Source organism: Miscanthus floridulus, chromosome 17 (assembly GCF_019320115.1).
Source record: "Miscanthus floridulus cultivar M001 chromosome 17, ASM1932011v1, whole genome shotgun sequence".
In the NCBI taxonomy this organism is placed as follows: Eukaryota; Viridiplantae; Streptophyta; class Magnoliopsida; order Poales; family Poaceae; genus Miscanthus; species Miscanthus floridulus.
The window spans coordinates 25,958,374-25,976,514 of record NC_089596.1 but is presented as its reverse complement, the minus strand read 5'-3'; the positions used below and the strand labels follow the sequence as shown (position 1 = coordinate 25,976,514).

General features: G+C 57.3%; 2 protein-coding genes across 2 annotated transcripts; both read right to left on the bottom strand.

Annotated features, from left to right (window-relative positions):
* Positions 1-2,974: 2,974 nt before the first annotated feature.
* LOC136515444 (uncharacterized) lies at positions 2,975-3,436 on the bottom strand. The gene has a single exon (XM_066509026.1). The coding sequence runs from the start codon at positions 3,434-3,436 to the stop codon at positions 2,975-2,977; it is 462 nt and encodes a 153-aa protein (XP_066365123.1).
* A 760-nt stretch (positions 3,437-4,196) lies between these two features.
* Positions 4,197-14,502, bottom strand: LOC136515443 (uncharacterized). Its single transcript, XM_066509024.1, has 6 exons — positions 14,269-14,502; positions 13,696-13,900; positions 13,288-13,446; positions 13,111-13,209; positions 4,552-4,750; positions 4,197-4,365 (listed from the first exon to the last, which is right to left on the bottom strand). Exons 1-6 carry the CDS (start codon positions 14,500-14,502, stop codon positions 4,197-4,199), a joined length of 1,065 nt encoding a protein of 354 aa, XP_066365121.1.
* Between the last annotated feature and the right edge of the window lie 3,639 nt (positions 14,503-18,141).

Sequence of the window (18,141 nt, the reverse complement as noted above, 5' to 3'; positions counted from 1 at the left end):
TTTCCAGCCGACCGAGCGCGTCGAAACTGAGATGGCCGAACCGGGCATGCCACAACCACGGCTCCTCGGTGTGCCGTGCTGCCAGACACACCGGTTGCTCCACCTTCAAGTTGAGCAGGTACAGCCGGTTCCAGGACCTCTTTACCATGGCAAGAAACTTGTTGGCCCCGGGATCTCCGGCACAGGTGAACCGACCGCTCACTGGTGTTATCGACCACACACTATGACTAGAGGTAGAAGAAGGGAGAGAGAACAGAGCGTGCACACACACAGTACAAGCACCAGCGTTGGCGGAGCTCTGCAGAAAAGATGGCAAAACTGAACTCGGTCTCTTTACTGAGTTATAGTGGAAAGTTATATATACAACTCTACCCATCTAATCCTAGTACACAGACATACCAAGCTGCCATGCTGCTACAGTAACTAGATGTGACAGCAGGACTGACTTTGGCGCCTGTGCTGCTATGGCTATAGTGCGACAGGGGAGCCTTTCGACGTCTACCCCTGCTACGGCTATAGTACAGCAGCAGTGAGCCATTTCGGCGCCTGTCTCTGCCGTGCGTTCGTATCGATGGGAGAGCAGCAGGTTACTTTACACCGTTTGTAGCCTCTGGGCATGGCGACACCACACAGGTGACACTTGTGGGCATCCTTGAGCTTCTCGGAGCATGACGCACATGGCCCACGCCGCACTGCACAAAGTCATACCACACTGTGTAAGCAGAGGAAATCAACGGCGAGTCACACGTTCACTCATGACCTGACCAGGACCAGACGTGGATATACCTGGAAGATGGGTGGTTTCAGCGGGAGGAAGCAGACGCTGCACACCAGCACGCGCTCGTCCACCGTGAGATCACGGACCATCGCCGGAGCTGAAGAAGAGCCCTTCTTCTCGGCGCCACTGCATGGAAGAACCTCCGATCGCATCCGCTTTGGGTCTTGTCCTCCTGCCGAAGCCGGCGTGGCGCTCTGGCGCCGCCGCCCAGACATCCTTGATCCGGTGCACGTCTCAACTCCCTCTGCTCCGCTGTGACTTGTTGTGTGTGTTGTGTGCGTATTGCTAACCTCGCCGGTCGAATTTATATTGACTAGAGACCAAGCGCCGCAGTTGAACTCAATTCTCGCAGTCATTTGCACGCGTGCCCGGCCAGATGGAGATCGGGAACCCGAGGCAGCAGCAGCATTGACCCAACATGGAACTCATCGGGAGTCGGGACAGTCGACATCGCAAGGGAAGCGGCCTATCTAGCTGCCCTGTACCGGGCATTTTTTAGATAAATTTAAATGCGATCTCCAGCCATTGCAATTCGTTTCGCCCCTCTAGGGGGAGCTGACCAGCCATCGAGTGGGACCCAGCTGAATGCATGCATGGAATCTTTTCAATTCCATCTCTGAATGTAGTAGTATATGCACTACTTGAATGTGAAAGCTAGTAGTGGTCCGCTTCGATTTCCCAAGCCACACCATCATCAAGCAGTAGGATGACAATGCAAGCTGACTGATCGTCGTCAAGCTAGTACAACCAAGATTAGTAGGTTCTCCTAATCAAGTGCCATCATTTCTAGAGTTTGAGCATCTCAAACAGTTTTAACAAAAATAATTGGTAAATCAATAAATTTATCAAGTGCTAGACAAGTTAAGAGCATATTTGTTATGTTCTTCCAAGTATTTCCAAAATCTTGCTCTTAAAAAAGAAGATAATTTTGTTTCAGGAATTCCAGACTACTTCCAAATCACTCTGATCATTTTGTACTTTCTTTCTTTCTCATTTGTACACTTGCATTGGAAACCATGTCCATAAATGGTCAGGCAACATCCAGGCAAACATATATACCTTTGTTAATCATTTATAGAGACGGACATCTTAAATAAGATATCCTATGTTAATCATTGAAGGATGTCTGACTCTGAAAATCGTTATTATCAGAGTCGACCATTCTAAGTGTTCGTCTCTAAATATAGTTGTATTAAAAATAATTGATAACGTTTCCATTTGAAGTTGGATAAAGGCAAACTTTATTTCAAAATTATAGCTCTCGACATGATCTACAAGTTTATAGTTGAAAAGCTTTTTATTTGGAACAGTTTAGAGTCCCAAAATGTTATTTTAAGTTCATAGATTTTGAAATTTAAAAATTTTCAAATAACCTTGGATGTTGGCATGGTCCCACCAAAGTAATATTCTCAGTACAATCTACAACTTTGTAGTAGAAAAGTTTTTGATTTAAAGTTGTTTAGAGTCTCAAATATGTATTAAGTTCTTAGATTTTGAATTTCACAATTTAAAATTTTCACACGTCCTTCAATGTTCACAATGTAGTGGCTGGCCTGGTTTAGTGGGGGTCGGCAGAGGCCTCTATTGAGATGGATAGAAACACAGATTATGCCTGCTGAATTTGACTATTCAGATGGTTCGACACATGTTGTATCCGATGATTCAGATGGCTATACACATGTGGGAACGTGTGTTACCCATCGTCTGTACAAATCGTTTCTGTAACAGCACCAACGAGGTGTAAGGAACTTGAGTGACCGCCTCGAGAGTCCAAGGTGTTGAATTGGATCGCTAAAAACTTAACCTAGGTCCCTAATTTGAACTACACTAGCTAGACAAACTAAAACAACTAACTAGTAAGATGCCCACTTAGATTTATCCAAGCCCACGAAGAGTTTTGCGACCTAGACCTAATCCAACCAACTAGTCTAATAAGTTAGTCTAAAAAAGGCAAACAACACAAACAAAGCACTTACATAAATATAAAAGCGGTAAGTACAAAAAGCTCAAGAAAGTAGGTGCAAACTGATTCAAGGCGAAAGATGTATCCCATTGTGTCATTGCCAAAAACAATCCCTATTCAGGACTACTACATATGGGTAATATTTTGAAGTTCATTGTACATAACAAGATACTCGAGTGCCGTTTCTCATGGACACAGTAGTAATTAAGATGGACCGATAGAGCAAGCATGCACTACTGATCAGAAGTGTTATCTGTGATGATATCAACCATGACCTTGGTATCATGCTCGTCGTCGTCTCCGCCGGCGTGGTTAGGCACGAAGAACTGGTAACCCCCGCTGAGATCAGGTAGACCACCCGAGAGATCCGAGCATGGCACTTCGAAGTACTCTGCTTTCTGCTCATGCCTGACCAACTGGTTAGCATTGCTCCGAGCCAGATATGAGAGCACGAACCTAATCTCCTTTGTGGCGGCCGAGTGAGGACGAATGCAGATCACGGACACGGCGCGGCAGAAGGAGTGGCGAATCACGTTCAGCAGGAAGAGGTACTTCCTTCCATGCTTATCGGCGGCGCTGGAGACGACGAAGTTGAAGCCATCATGGAGGCAAACGCTGAAGGACCTCACGCCTTGGCGTGCAGTCTTGCAGGGCCAGCCGTGCGCCCAGGAGAAGTGGTCCAGGAGCGCCGCCATTGAGCCGACGAATCCACATGCTTCACCAGGGCAACGGCACGGCGCGTGCGGGCACACCAAGCCGTGGCTTTCTTGGTCATGTTAGGGCAGCTTCATGGCACAGCCATGTCCAGCATGCGGGCATGGGACTCGGATGGACTCCACCAGATTCTCCATGCCATGGCACCGGCGGTAGATGCCTGTGGTGTTGCACACATGGCACTTGCGCTTGAACTTGAGCTTGTCGTGGCACAGTGAGCGGATCACATGTGCCCTATGACGCACTGCGTGCATATGTCATGGTCATCAGCGACATATGTATCATCAACATAGGCCATCCATGTATGAACCAATTGTTGGTTTCGAGATCTTCCGCACGGGTGAGCCGATCGGTCACCGGCGTTCTCGCTCACTATGACTAGAGGTAGAAGAAGGAAGAGAGAACAGAACGCACACACATTGCACAAGCACTAGTATTGGGCGAAGCTCTGCAGAGGAGATGGTAAAACTGAACTCTCTCATTACTTAGTTGCAGTGGGAAGCTATATATACAACTTTACCCATCTAATCCTACTACACAAACATGCAAAGGCTGCCATGCTGTTACAGTGACTAGATGTGACAGCAGGGCTGACTTTGGAGTCTGCCCCTGCTGTGGCTACAGTGCAGCAACTAGGGAGCCTTTCGGCGTCTGCCCCAGCCACGGCTACAATGCAGCAGCAGGGGAGTCCTTTCGGTGCCTGTCCCTGCCGCGCGTACAGAGGGCGAGCAGCAGATTACTTTATAATTCTTTCTCTAATCCTGCTGCTAACCCTAGAACCTCCACCACGCCGATCATCTTCTTCAGCTCCGTGAACTGAAGACGGCCAAGCAGCTTGGTGAGGACGTCCGCGAGTTGTCGACCAGTTTCCACGAACTCGATGACGATCTGTCCTCCATCGACACAGTCCCTAAGGAAGTGAAACTTGACATCGTTGTGCTGGCTCCGATCGTGGAGAACCAGATTCTTCGCTAGGACGATGGCGGGCTAGTTGTCCACCATCAGTGCTGGTGGGTGAGCTTCCACACCGGTCAGCTCGCCCAGCAGCCGGCGTAGCCACACAACTTGGCACGCTGCTGTGGCCACCGCCACGTACTCTGCCTCGCACGTGGACAGCGCCACCACCTTCTGTTTCAGCGATAGCCATGAGATTGGAGCCGAGTCGAGGATGACGAGCACGCCAGAGGTCCTCCGTCGTCCGTCAATGTCCCCCGCCATGTCTGCATCGCTGAACACAGTGAGCTGCAGCCCGCTTCCACCTGTCTTGGGGAAGACGATCTCCTGATCCACTGTCCCTATGACGTAGCACAACAACCTCTTCACCACGGCCCAGTGATCCTCTCAGAGATCCTCCATGAAGCGGCTGACGCAGCCCACGACGAACGCAATGTACGGCCTCGTGTGGACTAGGTAACGCAGACCACCGTCGATGCTCCGGTAGAGTGTTCATCTATCTTCGCCGCGGTACTGGCCTTCGTCAGCTTTATCCGCTCCTCCATCGGAGTCACGTCCGGGTCACCATAGCCTCGGAATCAGCGTATGAGACCAACTACTCCCTCCAAGCCTCGGCAATCTACTTCAGGGTCTCGGCAACCCCGGGATTCACGTCTGCCGAGCCTCCCACGATGGCTCGGCCTCGGCACCAACTGAGCCTCGGCTTCTCACGCAGTCAACACACAGTGACCAGCACGCCGACCGCCACGCCCGCTTCGAGATAACACTGGAGCTCCCACGACGCACAGGATCGGATGTGACCGGCGCGTCGCCCCAGTACTTCAAGGGCGAGACCACTCCGTCGCCCATGCCGCCATAGTAACAGGCTATAGGGCTCGGACATGCCGCCTCCGTCCGCACGACGCCGTGTAGCTAGCGCATGTATCACCCTTGTCTCCCCTTCAGCTATAAAAGGGAGGGACCAGGGCCGTTTCTAGGATCGGACACGGACGATTAGGCATACGCCCACGCGACGAACTCACGCATAAACGCACGGACGAACACACGAGCTTCCCCGCTGCTTGAGATCAACATCTCAAGCAATCCACGCCGCTCCACACGGAGACCTAGGACAAGCTCCCTCTCTCGCCCTGCTCGTAACCCCCTACTATGAGCATTTTGGTGCAAGGAATACAAGATCGAACTCTCAGACTGGACGTAGGGCACCCATTGCCCGAACCAGTATAAACCTTGTGTCTCTTTGCATCACCATCCGGGATTGGGAACACGCAGTACAAATTTACTAGTTGGTTGAGGGCCCGCCGGTCCGAAACACCGACAGTTGGCGCGCTAGGTAGGGGTTCTATGTGTCAGCTTCATCTCCCTAACAAGTTCCGGATGGCAGACCCCGTACGACCACTGCGTCTCGGCACAGTGATCTGGTTTGGGAGCCTAGAGTTTATGTCTCTAGGGCATGAGTACGACATGGTACTCCTCACACCTTGAGCTCCACCGACCGACGACGACGTCACGCACCCACAGCCCAGGCGCAGGCGGCGCCCGGGCGACCGCTCTCATCGCGCTTGCCAGGCACGATGCGAGCGGGGCCACCCCGACACCACACGAACTCAGGGCGACACGCCGCTCGCCACCGGTATCCCACGCCCAGCTGTTGGCACAAGGTCCCTGGTTGGGGACCTGACTAGCCTGAGCCTAGACATGGGAAAGACGCTGGTGGCACACGACGACGCCTCGGCATCAAGTTCTGCCCTGCCACGTCCTGAGGAGTCAACTTCGGTGGAGCAAGGCTCGGCGATGGCACCATCCCCGTACCCCTTTGGGTTGAGAAATGCCGCCGCCACCTATGCTTCTGCTCACACAGAGCCCTCAGGACGTCACCAACGCTTCGCCCTCGACTTCGGTACCGCGACTTCGACTCACTCCCACGCAGACTCCTCGGAGGAGGACGAGGCGTGGGCCGGAGCGGATTTCTCCGAGCTTCGCGACCCTGAAGCCATGCGCCGCTTCCTGGCCACGAGTGACTATTGCTTCGGCTACTCCGACTCTGACGACAAAGGTACTTATGATCCCACTCATGAGTGCTTCCACGTCAGACTCGAGATGCCAAGCACGGGCGATGAGGACAAGGGGGTAGGCAACCATACTCCGCTTCGCTAGGGAACGGGCAATGCCACGCCCTCACGCATTGTCCCACTAGCAGCGCGGAATGAGAACCTTGCCCTTAGAAAACTTCGACGCCTGGACCTAGAGCAGCTCCATGAGCTTCAGGCCAAGGTCGAGCAAGATCGACTCCTTCTACAACAGCTCCGAGGCACTCTCAAGCAGGAGCAGCAGGGTCGCGGTGACGGCGGAGGAGCCCAGCGGCGGGCCCGCGACGTCCACCACCGCATCAACGACGACAAAGGGGGCGAGCATCCCCTAATCTTCAATCGCGCTAGCTAGAATGTTGCGGCTGCGGCGATGCTAGTCCGCACGATGCCCGAGCCCTCTACCATGGAGGGGCGACGGGTCCGCGGCGAGCTCCGAGATCTCCTCGAGACCGCCACGGTGCAGCAGGCCGAGAGTTCCACCTCCCGACGGCGTGGAGCCGCCTCGGACCTCCCCTCGGCACCGCATCGGCAGGATAAGGAGGCCTCGGTTCATCCCGAGCCTGCTCGGGCGCTGACAATCAACAGGGTCCCCTTGCTGCATGACCGCCTTGACAACCGACGTGAGGCACGGGACGACCATGAGGTGGTCAGTAGGCGACGACGCCATGACAATGAGGGGCCCGCCTGCGGCTACCATCCACACCGAGACGGCTGCTACGACAGTGGGGAGGACCGCAGCCCCTCTCCTGAACCGCCTGGCCCCCGAGTCTTTAGCAGGGCCATCCGCGGCGCTCAGTTCCTAGCCCAGTTTCGCCAACCGGCCAACCTCATGAAATACAGCGGCGAAACCAACCCCGAGCTTTGGCTGGCCAATTACCGCCTGGCCTGTCAGCTAGGCGGCGCGGACGATGACTTGCTCATCATCCGCAACCTCCCCTTGCTCTTGTCAGACTCGGTACGAGCCTGGCTCGAACACCTTCCTCCCTCACAGATCCACGACTGGCGCGACTTGGTTAGGATCTTCGTCGGGAATTTCCAGGGCACATACGTGCGCCCTGGAAACTCCTGGGACCTTAAGAGCTATCGCCAGAAACCGGACGAGTCTCTCCGAGACTTCATCCGGCGCTTCTCCAAACAGTGCACCGAGCTGCCCAGCATCGGCGACTCGAAAATCATCTAGGCTTTCCTCTTCGGCACCACCTGCCGAGACTTGGTCCGAGAGTTAGGCCGAAACGTGCCGCGCTCGGCTGCCACGCTCCTCGTCATCGCCACCAACTTTGCCTCGGGCGAAGAGACAGTTGGGGCCATCTTCCCCGACGACGATGCCAAGGGAAAGCGGAGGGACGAGGCCACCGAGACCTCGGCTCCCCGCCTCCCCAAGAAAAAGAAAAAGGGTCGCCAGGGGAAGCAGGAGATCCTCGAGGCCGATCTGGTCGTGGCTGCGGAGCGCAAGAATCCCCGAGGCCCCAGGGGCCCCGGGCTCTTTGACGACATGCTGAAGAAGCCCTGCCCTTATCACCAGGGCCCGGTGAGGCATGCCCTCGAGGATTGCACCATGCTCCGGCGTTATTACGCCAAGCTTGGGCTCCCCGACGACGATGCCAAGAAGAGGGGCACCGGCGACCGGGACGACGACAAGGACGAAGGGTTCCCCGAGGTGCACAATGCCTTCATGATCTTTGGCGGACCCTCGGCATGCCTTACGGTGCGCCAGCGAAAGAGGGAGCGCCGAGAGGTCTTCTCGGTTAAGGTGGCCACTCCTCGATACCTCGACTGGTCTCGGGAAGCGATCACCTTTGATCGGGATGACCACCTCGACCATGTCCCGAATCCCAGGCAGTACCCACTCGTTGTCGACCCGATCATCGGCAGCACCCGACTCACCAAGGTGTTGATGGACGGAGGCAGCGGCCTCAACATCCTCTATGCCAACACCCTAGAGCTCCTGGAGATCGACCGGTCGTGGCTCTGGGGTGACGCCGCGCCTTTCCACGGCATCGTGCCGAGGAAACGCACACGACCCCTCGGGCGCATCGACCTACCCGTTTGCTTCGGCACCCCCTCCAACTACCGCATGGAGGTCCTTACCTTCGAGGTGGTTGGGTTCAAGGGAACCTACCATGCCGTCCTAGGGCGGCCGTGCTACACCAAGTTCATGGCGGTCCCCAACTACACCTACCTCAAGCTCAAGATGCCGGGTCCCAATGGCGTCATCACGATTGAGTCCACGTACGAGCATGCATACGACTACGACGTTGAGTGCATCGAGTACGTCGAGGCTCTCGTGGAGGCCAAGACCCTCATCGTCGACCTCGACCGACTTGGCAGCCAGCTGCCCGAGCCCAAGCGTCGAGCCGGGACTTTTGAGCCCGCAGAGGCCATCAAACTCATCCTAGTCGACCCTGCCTACCCCGACGACTAGGCGCTGAGGATCAGCGCCACTCTCGACATCAAATAGGAAGCCGTGCTCGTCGACTTTCTCCGCGTGAATGCCGACATGTTCGCGTGGAGTCCCTCGGACATGCCGAGCATACCGAGGGAGGTCGCCGAGCATGCCTTGGACATCTGGGCCAGCTCCAGACCGGTGAAGCAGCGCCTGCGCCGATTCGATGAGGAAAAGCGCAGGACCATCGGCGAAGAGGTGCGGAAACTTATGGCGGCTGGATTCATCAAGGAAGTATCCATCCAGAGTGGTTAGCTAACCCTGTGTTAGTCAAGAAGAAAAATGGAAAGTGGAGGATGTGTGTAGATTACACCGGTTTGGATAAAGCCTGTCCAAAAGTCCCCTTCCCATTACCTCAAATCGATCAAATCGTTGACTCCACTGCGGGATGCGAGACCCTGTCTTTCCTTGATACGTATTCCGGTTACCATCAAATCAAGATGAAAGAGTCCGACCAGCTCGCGACTTCTTTTATCACACCATTCGGCATGTACTGCTATGTGACTATGCCTTTCGGCCTTAGAAACGCAGGGGCCACATACCAGCGGTGCATGACCCAGGTCTTTGGCGAGTACATCGGGCGAACCGTCGAGGCCTATGTGGACGACATCGTGGTCAAGTCTAGAAAGGCCGGGGATCTCGTCGATGACCTAGAGATAGCCTTCAAATGCCTTAGAGAGAAGGGCATCAAGCTCAACCCCGAGAAGTGTGTGTTCGGGCTCCCCCGAGGCATGCTCTTGGGATTCATAGTCTCGGAACGCGGCATCGAGGCCAACCCGGAGAAGGTCTCGACCGTGACCAGCATGGGACCAATCCGAGACCTCAAGAGAGTGCAGAGGGTCATGGGATGCCTTGCGGCCCTGAGCCGCTTCATGTCACGCCTTGGCGAAAAAGGCTTGCCTCTATACCGTCTCTTGAGAAAAGCCGAACGCTTTTCTTGGACCCCCGAGGCCGAAGAAGCCCTCGCCAAGCCCAAGGCACTGCTCACCAATCCTCCTGTCCTAGTACCACCAGCCAGGGATGAGGCCCTCTTACTCTATGTCGCCGCAACGACCCAAGTGGTCAGCGCGGGCGTGGTAGTGGAGAGGAAGGAAGAGGGGCACACTCTACCCATCCAACGACCTGTTTACTTCATCAGTGAAGTGCTCTTCAAAACCAAAACATGCTACCCCCACATCCAGAAGCTGATCTACACTGTAGTCTTGGCTCGGCGTAAGCTGCATCACTACTTCGAGTCCCACCCAGTAACCGTGGTGTCATCTTTCCCCTTGGGAGAGATAATCCATAACCGGGAGGCCTCAGGTAGGATAGCCAAGTGGGCCGTCGAACTCATGCGGGAAGCCTTGACTTTTGCGCCTTGGAAAGCGATTAAGTCTCAGGTCTTGGCCGATTTTGAGGCTAAGTGGACCGACACCCAACTGCCACCTGCTCAAATTCAGACAGAGTGCTGGACCATGTACTTCGACGGGTCCCTGATGAAGACCGCGGTAGGTGCAGGTCTACTCTTCATCTCGCCCCTCAAGGTACATATGCGCTACATGGTTTGGCTCCACTTTGCTGCCTCCAACAACACAGCCGAGTACGAAGCCCTCGTTGACGGCTTGCAAATCGCCATCGAACTTGGGGTACGGTGTCTCAACGTCTGGGGCGACTCGCAGCTCATCGTCGATCAAGTCATGAAGGAGTCAAACTACCTCGACCCCAAAATGGAGGCGTACTAAAAGCTGGTACGTCGCCTAGAAGATAAGTTCAACGGTCTCAAACTCAACCACATCGCGCGGAAATACAACGAGGCCGCGGACGAACTAGCAAAGATGGCGTCTGCACGGGCTCCGGTCCCCCCAAACGTCTTCGCTAGAGACCTCCACAAGCCTTCCATCGACTACGCCTCGACAGCGGAAGAGGGCCCACCGGCCGAACCCACCGCAGGGCTCGACGCCCCCTCTACCGCCGAGACTCCTTTGGCCGAGCCCGAGGTCATGGAAGTCGACACGGAGCCTCCCCAGACCGACCAGGACACGGACTGGCGAGTCCCATTCCTTGAATGGCTCGCTCAGGGAGAGCTTCCTAGTGACAGGACCAAAGCCTGGCGGCTTGCGTGACAAGCCAAAACCTACGTCCTCTGCAACGGCGAGTTGTACATGCAAAGTCCATCTAGTGTTCTCCAACGATGCATCACCACCGAGGCAGGCCAGGCCCTACTTTGGGACTCGCACACGGGCGCCTGCGGGCACCATGCAGCGCCGAGGATGCTCGTCGGAAACACATTCCGCCAAGGGTTCTACTGGCCGATGGCGGTTGCTGACGCCACCAAGTTAGTACGCTCCAGCGAGGGATGCCAGTACTACGTGCGGCAGATGCACCTCCCGGCCTAGGCCCTCCAAACCATCCCCATTACATGGCCGTTTGCCATGTGGGGGCTCGACATGGTCGGGCCTCTGCAGAAGGCCCCCGGGGGCTACACCCATCTGCTGGTAGCAATTGATAAATTCTCCAAATGGATCGAGGCTCGCCCGATCAATCAAATCAAATCTGAGCAAGCGGTGCTGTTCTTCATGGACATCATCCACAGGTTCAGGGTTCCGAACACCATCATCACTGACAACGGGACACAGTTCACCGGCCAAAAATTCCTGACATTCTACGATGACCATCACATCTGTGTGGCCTGGTCGGCCGTAGGACACCCAAGGACAAACGGCCAAGTAGAATGTGCCAACGACATGATCCTACATGGCCTCAAGCCAAGAATTTACAACCGGTTGAAGAAGTTTGGCAAGAAATGGCTCGCCGAACTCCCGTCGGTCATCTGGAGCCTGAGAAACACTCCAAGCTGAGCCACGGGGTTCACACCTTTCTTTCTGGTCTATGGAGCCGAGGCTATCCTCCCCATTGACTTGGAATATGGTTCCCCGAGGCTACAGGCCTACAACGAGCAAAGCAACCGCACCACCCACGAAGATGCCCTCGACCAACTGGAGGAAGCCTGAGATGTGGCGCTACTACATTCGGCCAAGTACCAGCAAGCCCTACGGCGCTATCAGGCCCGGCGCATTCGAAGCCAAGACCTGAAGGTAGGCGACCTGGTGTTGAGCCTAAGGCAGAGCAACAAGGGCCGCCACAAGCTCACCCTACCGTGGGAAGGACCATACATTGTCGCCCAAGTGCTGAAGCCCGGGACCTACAAGCTAGCCAATGAGAAGGGCGAAATCCTCACCAATGCTTGGAACATAGAACAACTACGTCGCTTTTACCCTTAAATTTCCAAGCATTGTATACATTCTTTCTCAAAATACAAGTAAGAAGCGTTCTTCAGTTGTTCTAATTCTTCGAGAAACCCCCCGAGCCCATCGCGGGCCTCGGCATTACGATAACATCACAAGGGAGACACGGCTCTGCTTCTGTAGAACCGAGCCTCCCTCGGGGGCTAGATGGGGGACTCCCCCCTAAGTCCCACGCACCATTTTTTAGTCATTTTTCAAAAAAAATTCCTACGCCAAACTCTCTAGCACGCTCTGACAAATCGGTTGTGAAAAACCCAAGGACCGAAAGTCTGTCTCAGGGCCAAAAGGCCGGTAGAGTCACGAGATGACCTACGCCTCCGAGCTACGACACTCCCTCACCACCTTTCGCCCAAGGGGCAGCTTAGGTTCCAAGGAGGTTTTTTGCAAAAAGAAATCTGATCAGAGACAACAGAGGGCAGAGGCTCGGAAATACAAGAAAAATAATTAAGAAGCACGAATACTTTAAAAAAAGGCCTCGACGGCCACAAGCGTTATGATATAAAGTTAATCCCTATTCTATTTACATGGCCTCTAAGGCCCAGGTCAAGGCTCAGGGCCTCCAGCATCAGCGGACGACGAGGGAGGGACCACCTCCTCTTCAAACAGCTTGGCTAGCGCCGTGCCGGGGCCCTCCGCTGCCTCCATCAGCTTCGCGACCGCCTCGTCGGCCTCCTCGTCATCGTCGGGCAGGACATAGCCATTGCTGATGGCTTGGAGGTCAACGTCGATGTAGTGCGAGGCGATGACGGCCAGCGTGCGCTTGACACCCGTGTGCAGCGCCCCTCTGAGCCGCTCGCGCACTTGGCCGCTCAACGCAATCAGGCGGCTCCCAAGGGAGCTGCCCGACTGGACCCCCTCGACTTCCAGGGCCTCGCAGGCGGTACGGGCGACACTCTTCAGCGCGTCGTGCTCCCCGATCTTGGTCTCGAGCACCGCTTGCACCATGACCGAGGCCTCGGCTGCCCGGGTGACCTTCTCCAGCTCTGCGCCAAACGCAACAGAATGGGGTTGAGCGCAAAGCAATACAAGCCAGAACAGGGGCGGAAGCCTACGGGACTCACCCTCGGCCTTCTGCTCCCAGCATTGGGCCTCGACCTGAGAGGCCTCGACTTTCTCCTTCCAGCGCTGGGCCTCGACCCGAGAAGCCTCAGCCTTCTCCTTCAGGCGTTGGGCCTCGACACGGGAAGCCTCGGCCGCCCTGGAAGCCTCTCCCTCTATCTCTGTATCACACCAAGGAGTTAGGGGCCAAACACAAGAAAAACAAACTAAATAAAGGGAACGAGACTCACCCTCGGCCTTTCCCCTCCAGACCACAGCCTCGGTCCGGGAAGCCTAGGCCGCCTTGAGGGCCTCATCCAAGGCACCTTTCGTCAGCTAGTGCGCACCCTGCTCCATCCCTAGCTGTCCAGAAAGAGCCTAGGCAGAGGCCATGGCTTCTTTAGCCCGGGACCTGTAGGCATCTTGATCACCGACCACGTGGGTCAGCTCCTCCTCCAACTCCTTAACCTGCACCGCCAGAGGGGTGACCTGCTCCTGGGCCGCGGCTGCCTCGACCTTCGCATCGGCACAATGAAGGCGGAGGTCCTCCACCTTTGCACTCCGTGCCGACAGGAGCTCGTTGGCGCCGGTAAGCAGGCCCTTCTGCCGCTGAAGCTGGTCCCAGACGTCCCTCTCCTGCCGGAGAAAGACCGACTTCCCAAGGGACCGGGTCTCGAGCTCCTGGGTGAGCAGAATAGGGGTCATTCACTACAAGAAAACTCGGAAAAAGACGACACCGCATGAGAAAAGAAAGCGCAAACCTAGGCGACTCCGGGCAGATCGTCGGCCACCACGGACAGCGCCATCCGCAGTGACCACTCCGCCAGCTGGTGGAATTGCTCGAAGGTGTCCCAGTGCCCGCCCTCGGCTGTGTACTCGAGGGCGAACAGAGGCTCCCCCTCAGGGTCATCCCGGCTCTGCCATAGGACACGTGGGTGATCCCACCCGCGGGGCTCGGGTCGTAACCGCGTGAGGGCCGAGCTTCCCTCGCCCGGGGTTGGAACCGGCTGTTCCACGGCGTCGGCCACCTCGGCGTCGACCACCTCTAGCGCCTGAGAAGTATCGTCGGAGGAGATCGGATGGACCTCAGCCTCCCGAGCGCTCTCCTGCAACGACGGCGGGCCTTGAACCAAGGGTGCCACCGAGGCCTCCGCCGCCTTCATCTCCACTTCTTGGGCTGGTGGCCTCGCCGCGATCACGTTGGCCTCGGTGGTCCTGGGGGCTCCGGCCTCCGCCATCGTGGCCTCGGTGGCCGTGGGGGCTCCGACCCCCGCCACTGTGGCCTCGGTGGTCCTGGGCGCCCCGGCCTCCGTCGCCTCAGCCTCGGAGACCCTAGGGGCCTCGACCTTGGTGGCCTCGGCAACCGAGGGCACCTTGGCCCCATCCGACTGATGAGCCTCGCCCTCGTGGGGCGGAGGTGCTCCCTCCCCCGTCTGTGTCGGGGTCGCCTCGACAGCCCCTCCTTGGGTGGCCGGCTCCTTCGGGTCGGCCCTCGCCGATGCCGCGCCACGTTGTATGGTGGCTTGCGCCTCCGCCACGCAGTGGGCGGTGGAGCCGGGGTTCACCTTGAGCACCTTAAGGGGCGCCAAGGTAGGCACTTCCGCAGGTCGCTTTCGGCTAAAGACAAAATACTTACGGGGTCAGCATGAGACCGAAGGACGAACAGAAAATGCTGTGACTCTGCCAAAAAAGACGCTTACCTCGAGCGGGGCTGCAACCGCTTCAGCACGGCGACCCTCCTCTGCGCAGGCGGTGGCAGCGATAGAGACACGGCCTTTGTACCCGCCGGCACTGGCCGGTCCTCGACGAACCCCGGCACCCCCTCGGTCCCCTATGGGGGCAGTTGCGTCACCCCCGCCGCCACCTGCTCCACCGCTACCGTCGAGCCCACTGGGCTGATGGAATGCATTCCCAACGCCCGTGCCTCGGGCGTGTCGGCCTCGGCCCCGAGGCGGGCGATTGCCGGCCCCGGGGCAGCTCCTCCTCCTCCCCCTGGGAGTGTCAGGCTGCTTGCCGATGCCCTGAGCACTGTCTCCCCGACGTTAGGGAGATGGTCTAGGGGACCCCGCCCCATCTCGCCCTTGTCATCTCCGTCCGAGGCATCTGTCGATAGCGACGGCGATGGGGACGCCTCCAATGGGAGACCGTCCTTCCTTTGCTACCGGCGACGCTTCTCCAGTTCCTCGCGCACAAGGATCTTCTTCGTGCGCTTCGCCACCTTGGTGTCCTTCCGCCTCTTCTGTGCCTCGGCGTGCGCCCGGTTGTCCGCCTGCTGCCTTGTGTCCTTGGGAACGGGCGGTAGGGAGGCTCGCACGTCCCTCATCCCCTGCAGGAACGACGAACACAGATAAGGGAATAAGAAACAATGAGAAATGGGGAGGCCTTGGGGGCTGCAGTGGCGCGTGACTTACCAGCGAGAGGAACCCTCGCGACGGGCGCATCACGAAGGGGGTCAGGCCACTGCTCCTCAGCTTTGCCACCACCGTCTCCCTCACCCGCATGAAGAATTTCCTCGTCGGAAAGGGCGGAGGCAGACATCCGGATGCCCTCGATCGTCTCATCTGGCCTCATCTCGAATAGGCACCGTCGCCGAGCCATCAGCGGCAGCACCCTCCGGTGGTGGAAGGCGGCCACGACCATAGCCACAGTAAGGCCGTGGTCCCGTAGCCTCTCCAGCCCCTCTAGGAGCGGCTGTAGCTTGGGCTAATCCTCCCTCGGACGCCATACTTCCACCTCTCTGGGCAGCTCCCCACGATCCGCTCGGTGTAGGGGGGAAGTCCACCATCGTCGTTGCGAAGATAGAACCAGCTCATGTACCATCGGCGATTGGTTGACGTGAGCTGGGCCGGGATGTAGAGATGCTGACGGTCCTAGCGCACTTGGAGAGTGCAGCCGCCCTGCCCTCACCACCTTCCTCGTGCCCGACATACCCGTCGGCTTGGTGGTATGCCCCGTCCGGAAGAGGTGGATCCACAGCTCCCAATGGGGAGCAATCCCCAGATACCCCTTGTAGACGGCGATGAAGATGGCCGCCTGCGCGATGGAATTGGGGTTGAAGTTGTGGAGCTCCACGCCGTAGTAGTGCGGGAGCGCCTGCATGAACCGGTCCGCTGGAAGGCCGAGGCCACGCTCGTGAAAAGACACGAAGCTCACGATGTAACCGTTGCGGGGCCTCGGCTCCGTCTCACCCGACGGAGCGATCCACTCTGGCCTGTTAGGGTCGGTAACCGAACGAAGAAGTCCGCCGTCGACGAGCGACTGAAGCATCTCCACGGTGACGTCAGACGGACCCCAAGGGTCCGCCTCGATGACAACGACATTGCCAGCCATGAGCACGGTGGAGAATTTGACTACAGCGGTGAGTCTCTCCCCCTCTCTCCTTCTATGCCTCGCCCTTCTCCCTTCCTCTTCCTGGTTCTCTCTGCTCTAGCGACGGCTCAAGGGCGGCAAAGGCTAATGCAGGCAAGGTAAGGGGGGAGGGGCGAGGCTCGTCACGTATTTATGCAGGACGAGGGTGAAACGGACGGGCGATGAAATCGGGGAAGTTCCCCTCAGATCCGGCGCAGTTAATCCAGATCCGATTTTACCGCCCACGTGCCCACCTTTTCCTCATTAATCGCGCGAACAGTTATGTTCCATCCGCTGACACGACATCACGTCCAACCGCTACAGCGGCAGGCATCGTTCCGCCTCCCTAAGAAAATCGCCTCAAAAGGCGCGCCTGCCATTGTCGAGCCGATGGGGGAGATATCCCCCCACCCTATTCCTTTTAGACAAAGGAACTAGGCGTCGAGCCCGTTACGGTCCAGGGGTTCGAAGGCTGGGCCCCTAAGGGTTTCGACAGCCGCCCCAGGGCAACAGAGTTAGGGACGACCGCGGGTGAGCCCACACGGGGACGAGGCCCAAGCAAGCGAAATGCTTGGGATGCCCTAAGTCGTGTCCGAGACCAGCAAGGAGGTCTCCAAATGGGATCCCACCGTAGGGAGGCACCGAGCCACCAGGGCCCAGCGAACGGCCCCGGCACCCACTAGAGAAACCCTCTGGTACTCTTGGAGTGTGTCTCTGGACCGCTAGCCGACCCCTAGCGAATGGGGCATGGGCCTCCACTCGGACTTACCCGATAAAAGCTCACCGAAAGTGCCACCGCTCACACCCATCGAGGGTAGCCTAGCATATTTCACCCCTCCTTCCGAGCGAAAAGGAAGCGCAAGGGTCGTACAAAAAGCCAGGGGAACCCCTGATGGCCCTCTTGCTCCGTGCAGAGGCTAAGGGGCTCTTCCTGTAACCTTGCCGAGACCCAGCGACCTAGGCTCGCACTCGAGGGGGCTCGGTAAAACAACCCCTCCTTCCGAGCGAAAAGGACACGCGAGGGTCGTACAAAAAGCCAGGGGAACTCCTGACGGCCCTCTCGCTCCGTGCAGAGGCTAGGGGGCTCTTCCTGCAGATATGCCGAGACCCCGCGACCCAGGCTCGCACCCGAGGGGGGCTCAGCAAACAAACCCTCACGCGCGAGGGGCGTACAAAAAGCCAGGGGAACTCCTGATCGCCCTCTTGCTCCGTGTAGAGGCTCGGGGCTTCTCCCTACAAGTTTGCCGAGACCCAGCGACCCAGGCTCACACACGAGTGGGCTCGGCAAACAACCCCTCCGTCCAAACGAAAAGGATGTGCGAGGGTCGAACAAAAAAGTCAGGGGGACCCCTGACCGCCCTCTCGCTCCATGCGGAGGCTCAGGGGCTCCTCCTGCACCCAAGACAAAGACAAGCAACCCAAGCCCGCACTTCAAGACTCGAAAAAATGCGATAAAGGGCATCGAGCCTGTTACGGTCCAGGGGTTCGAAGGCTGGGCCCCTAAGGGTTTTGACAGTCGCCCCAGGGCA

Coding starts and splice junctions, on each gene's coding strand:
- LOC136515444 (XM_066509026.1), bottom strand. CDS start 3,436: ATGGCGGCGCTCCTGGACCACTTCTCCTGGGCGCACGGCTGGCCCTGC.
- LOC136515443 (XM_066509024.1), bottom strand. CDS start 14,502: ATGGCGGAGGCCGGAGCCCCCAGGACCACCGAGGCCAACGTGATCGCG. Junction 13,447..13,695: donor GGAGCTGACCCACGTGGTCG/GTGATCAAGATG, acceptor GGTGTGATACAG/AGATAGAGGGAGAGGCTTCC. Junction 13,210..13,287: donor CTGGGAGCAGAAGGCCGAGG/GTGAGTCCCGTA, acceptor CGTTTGGCGCAG/AGCTGGAGAAGGTCACCCGG.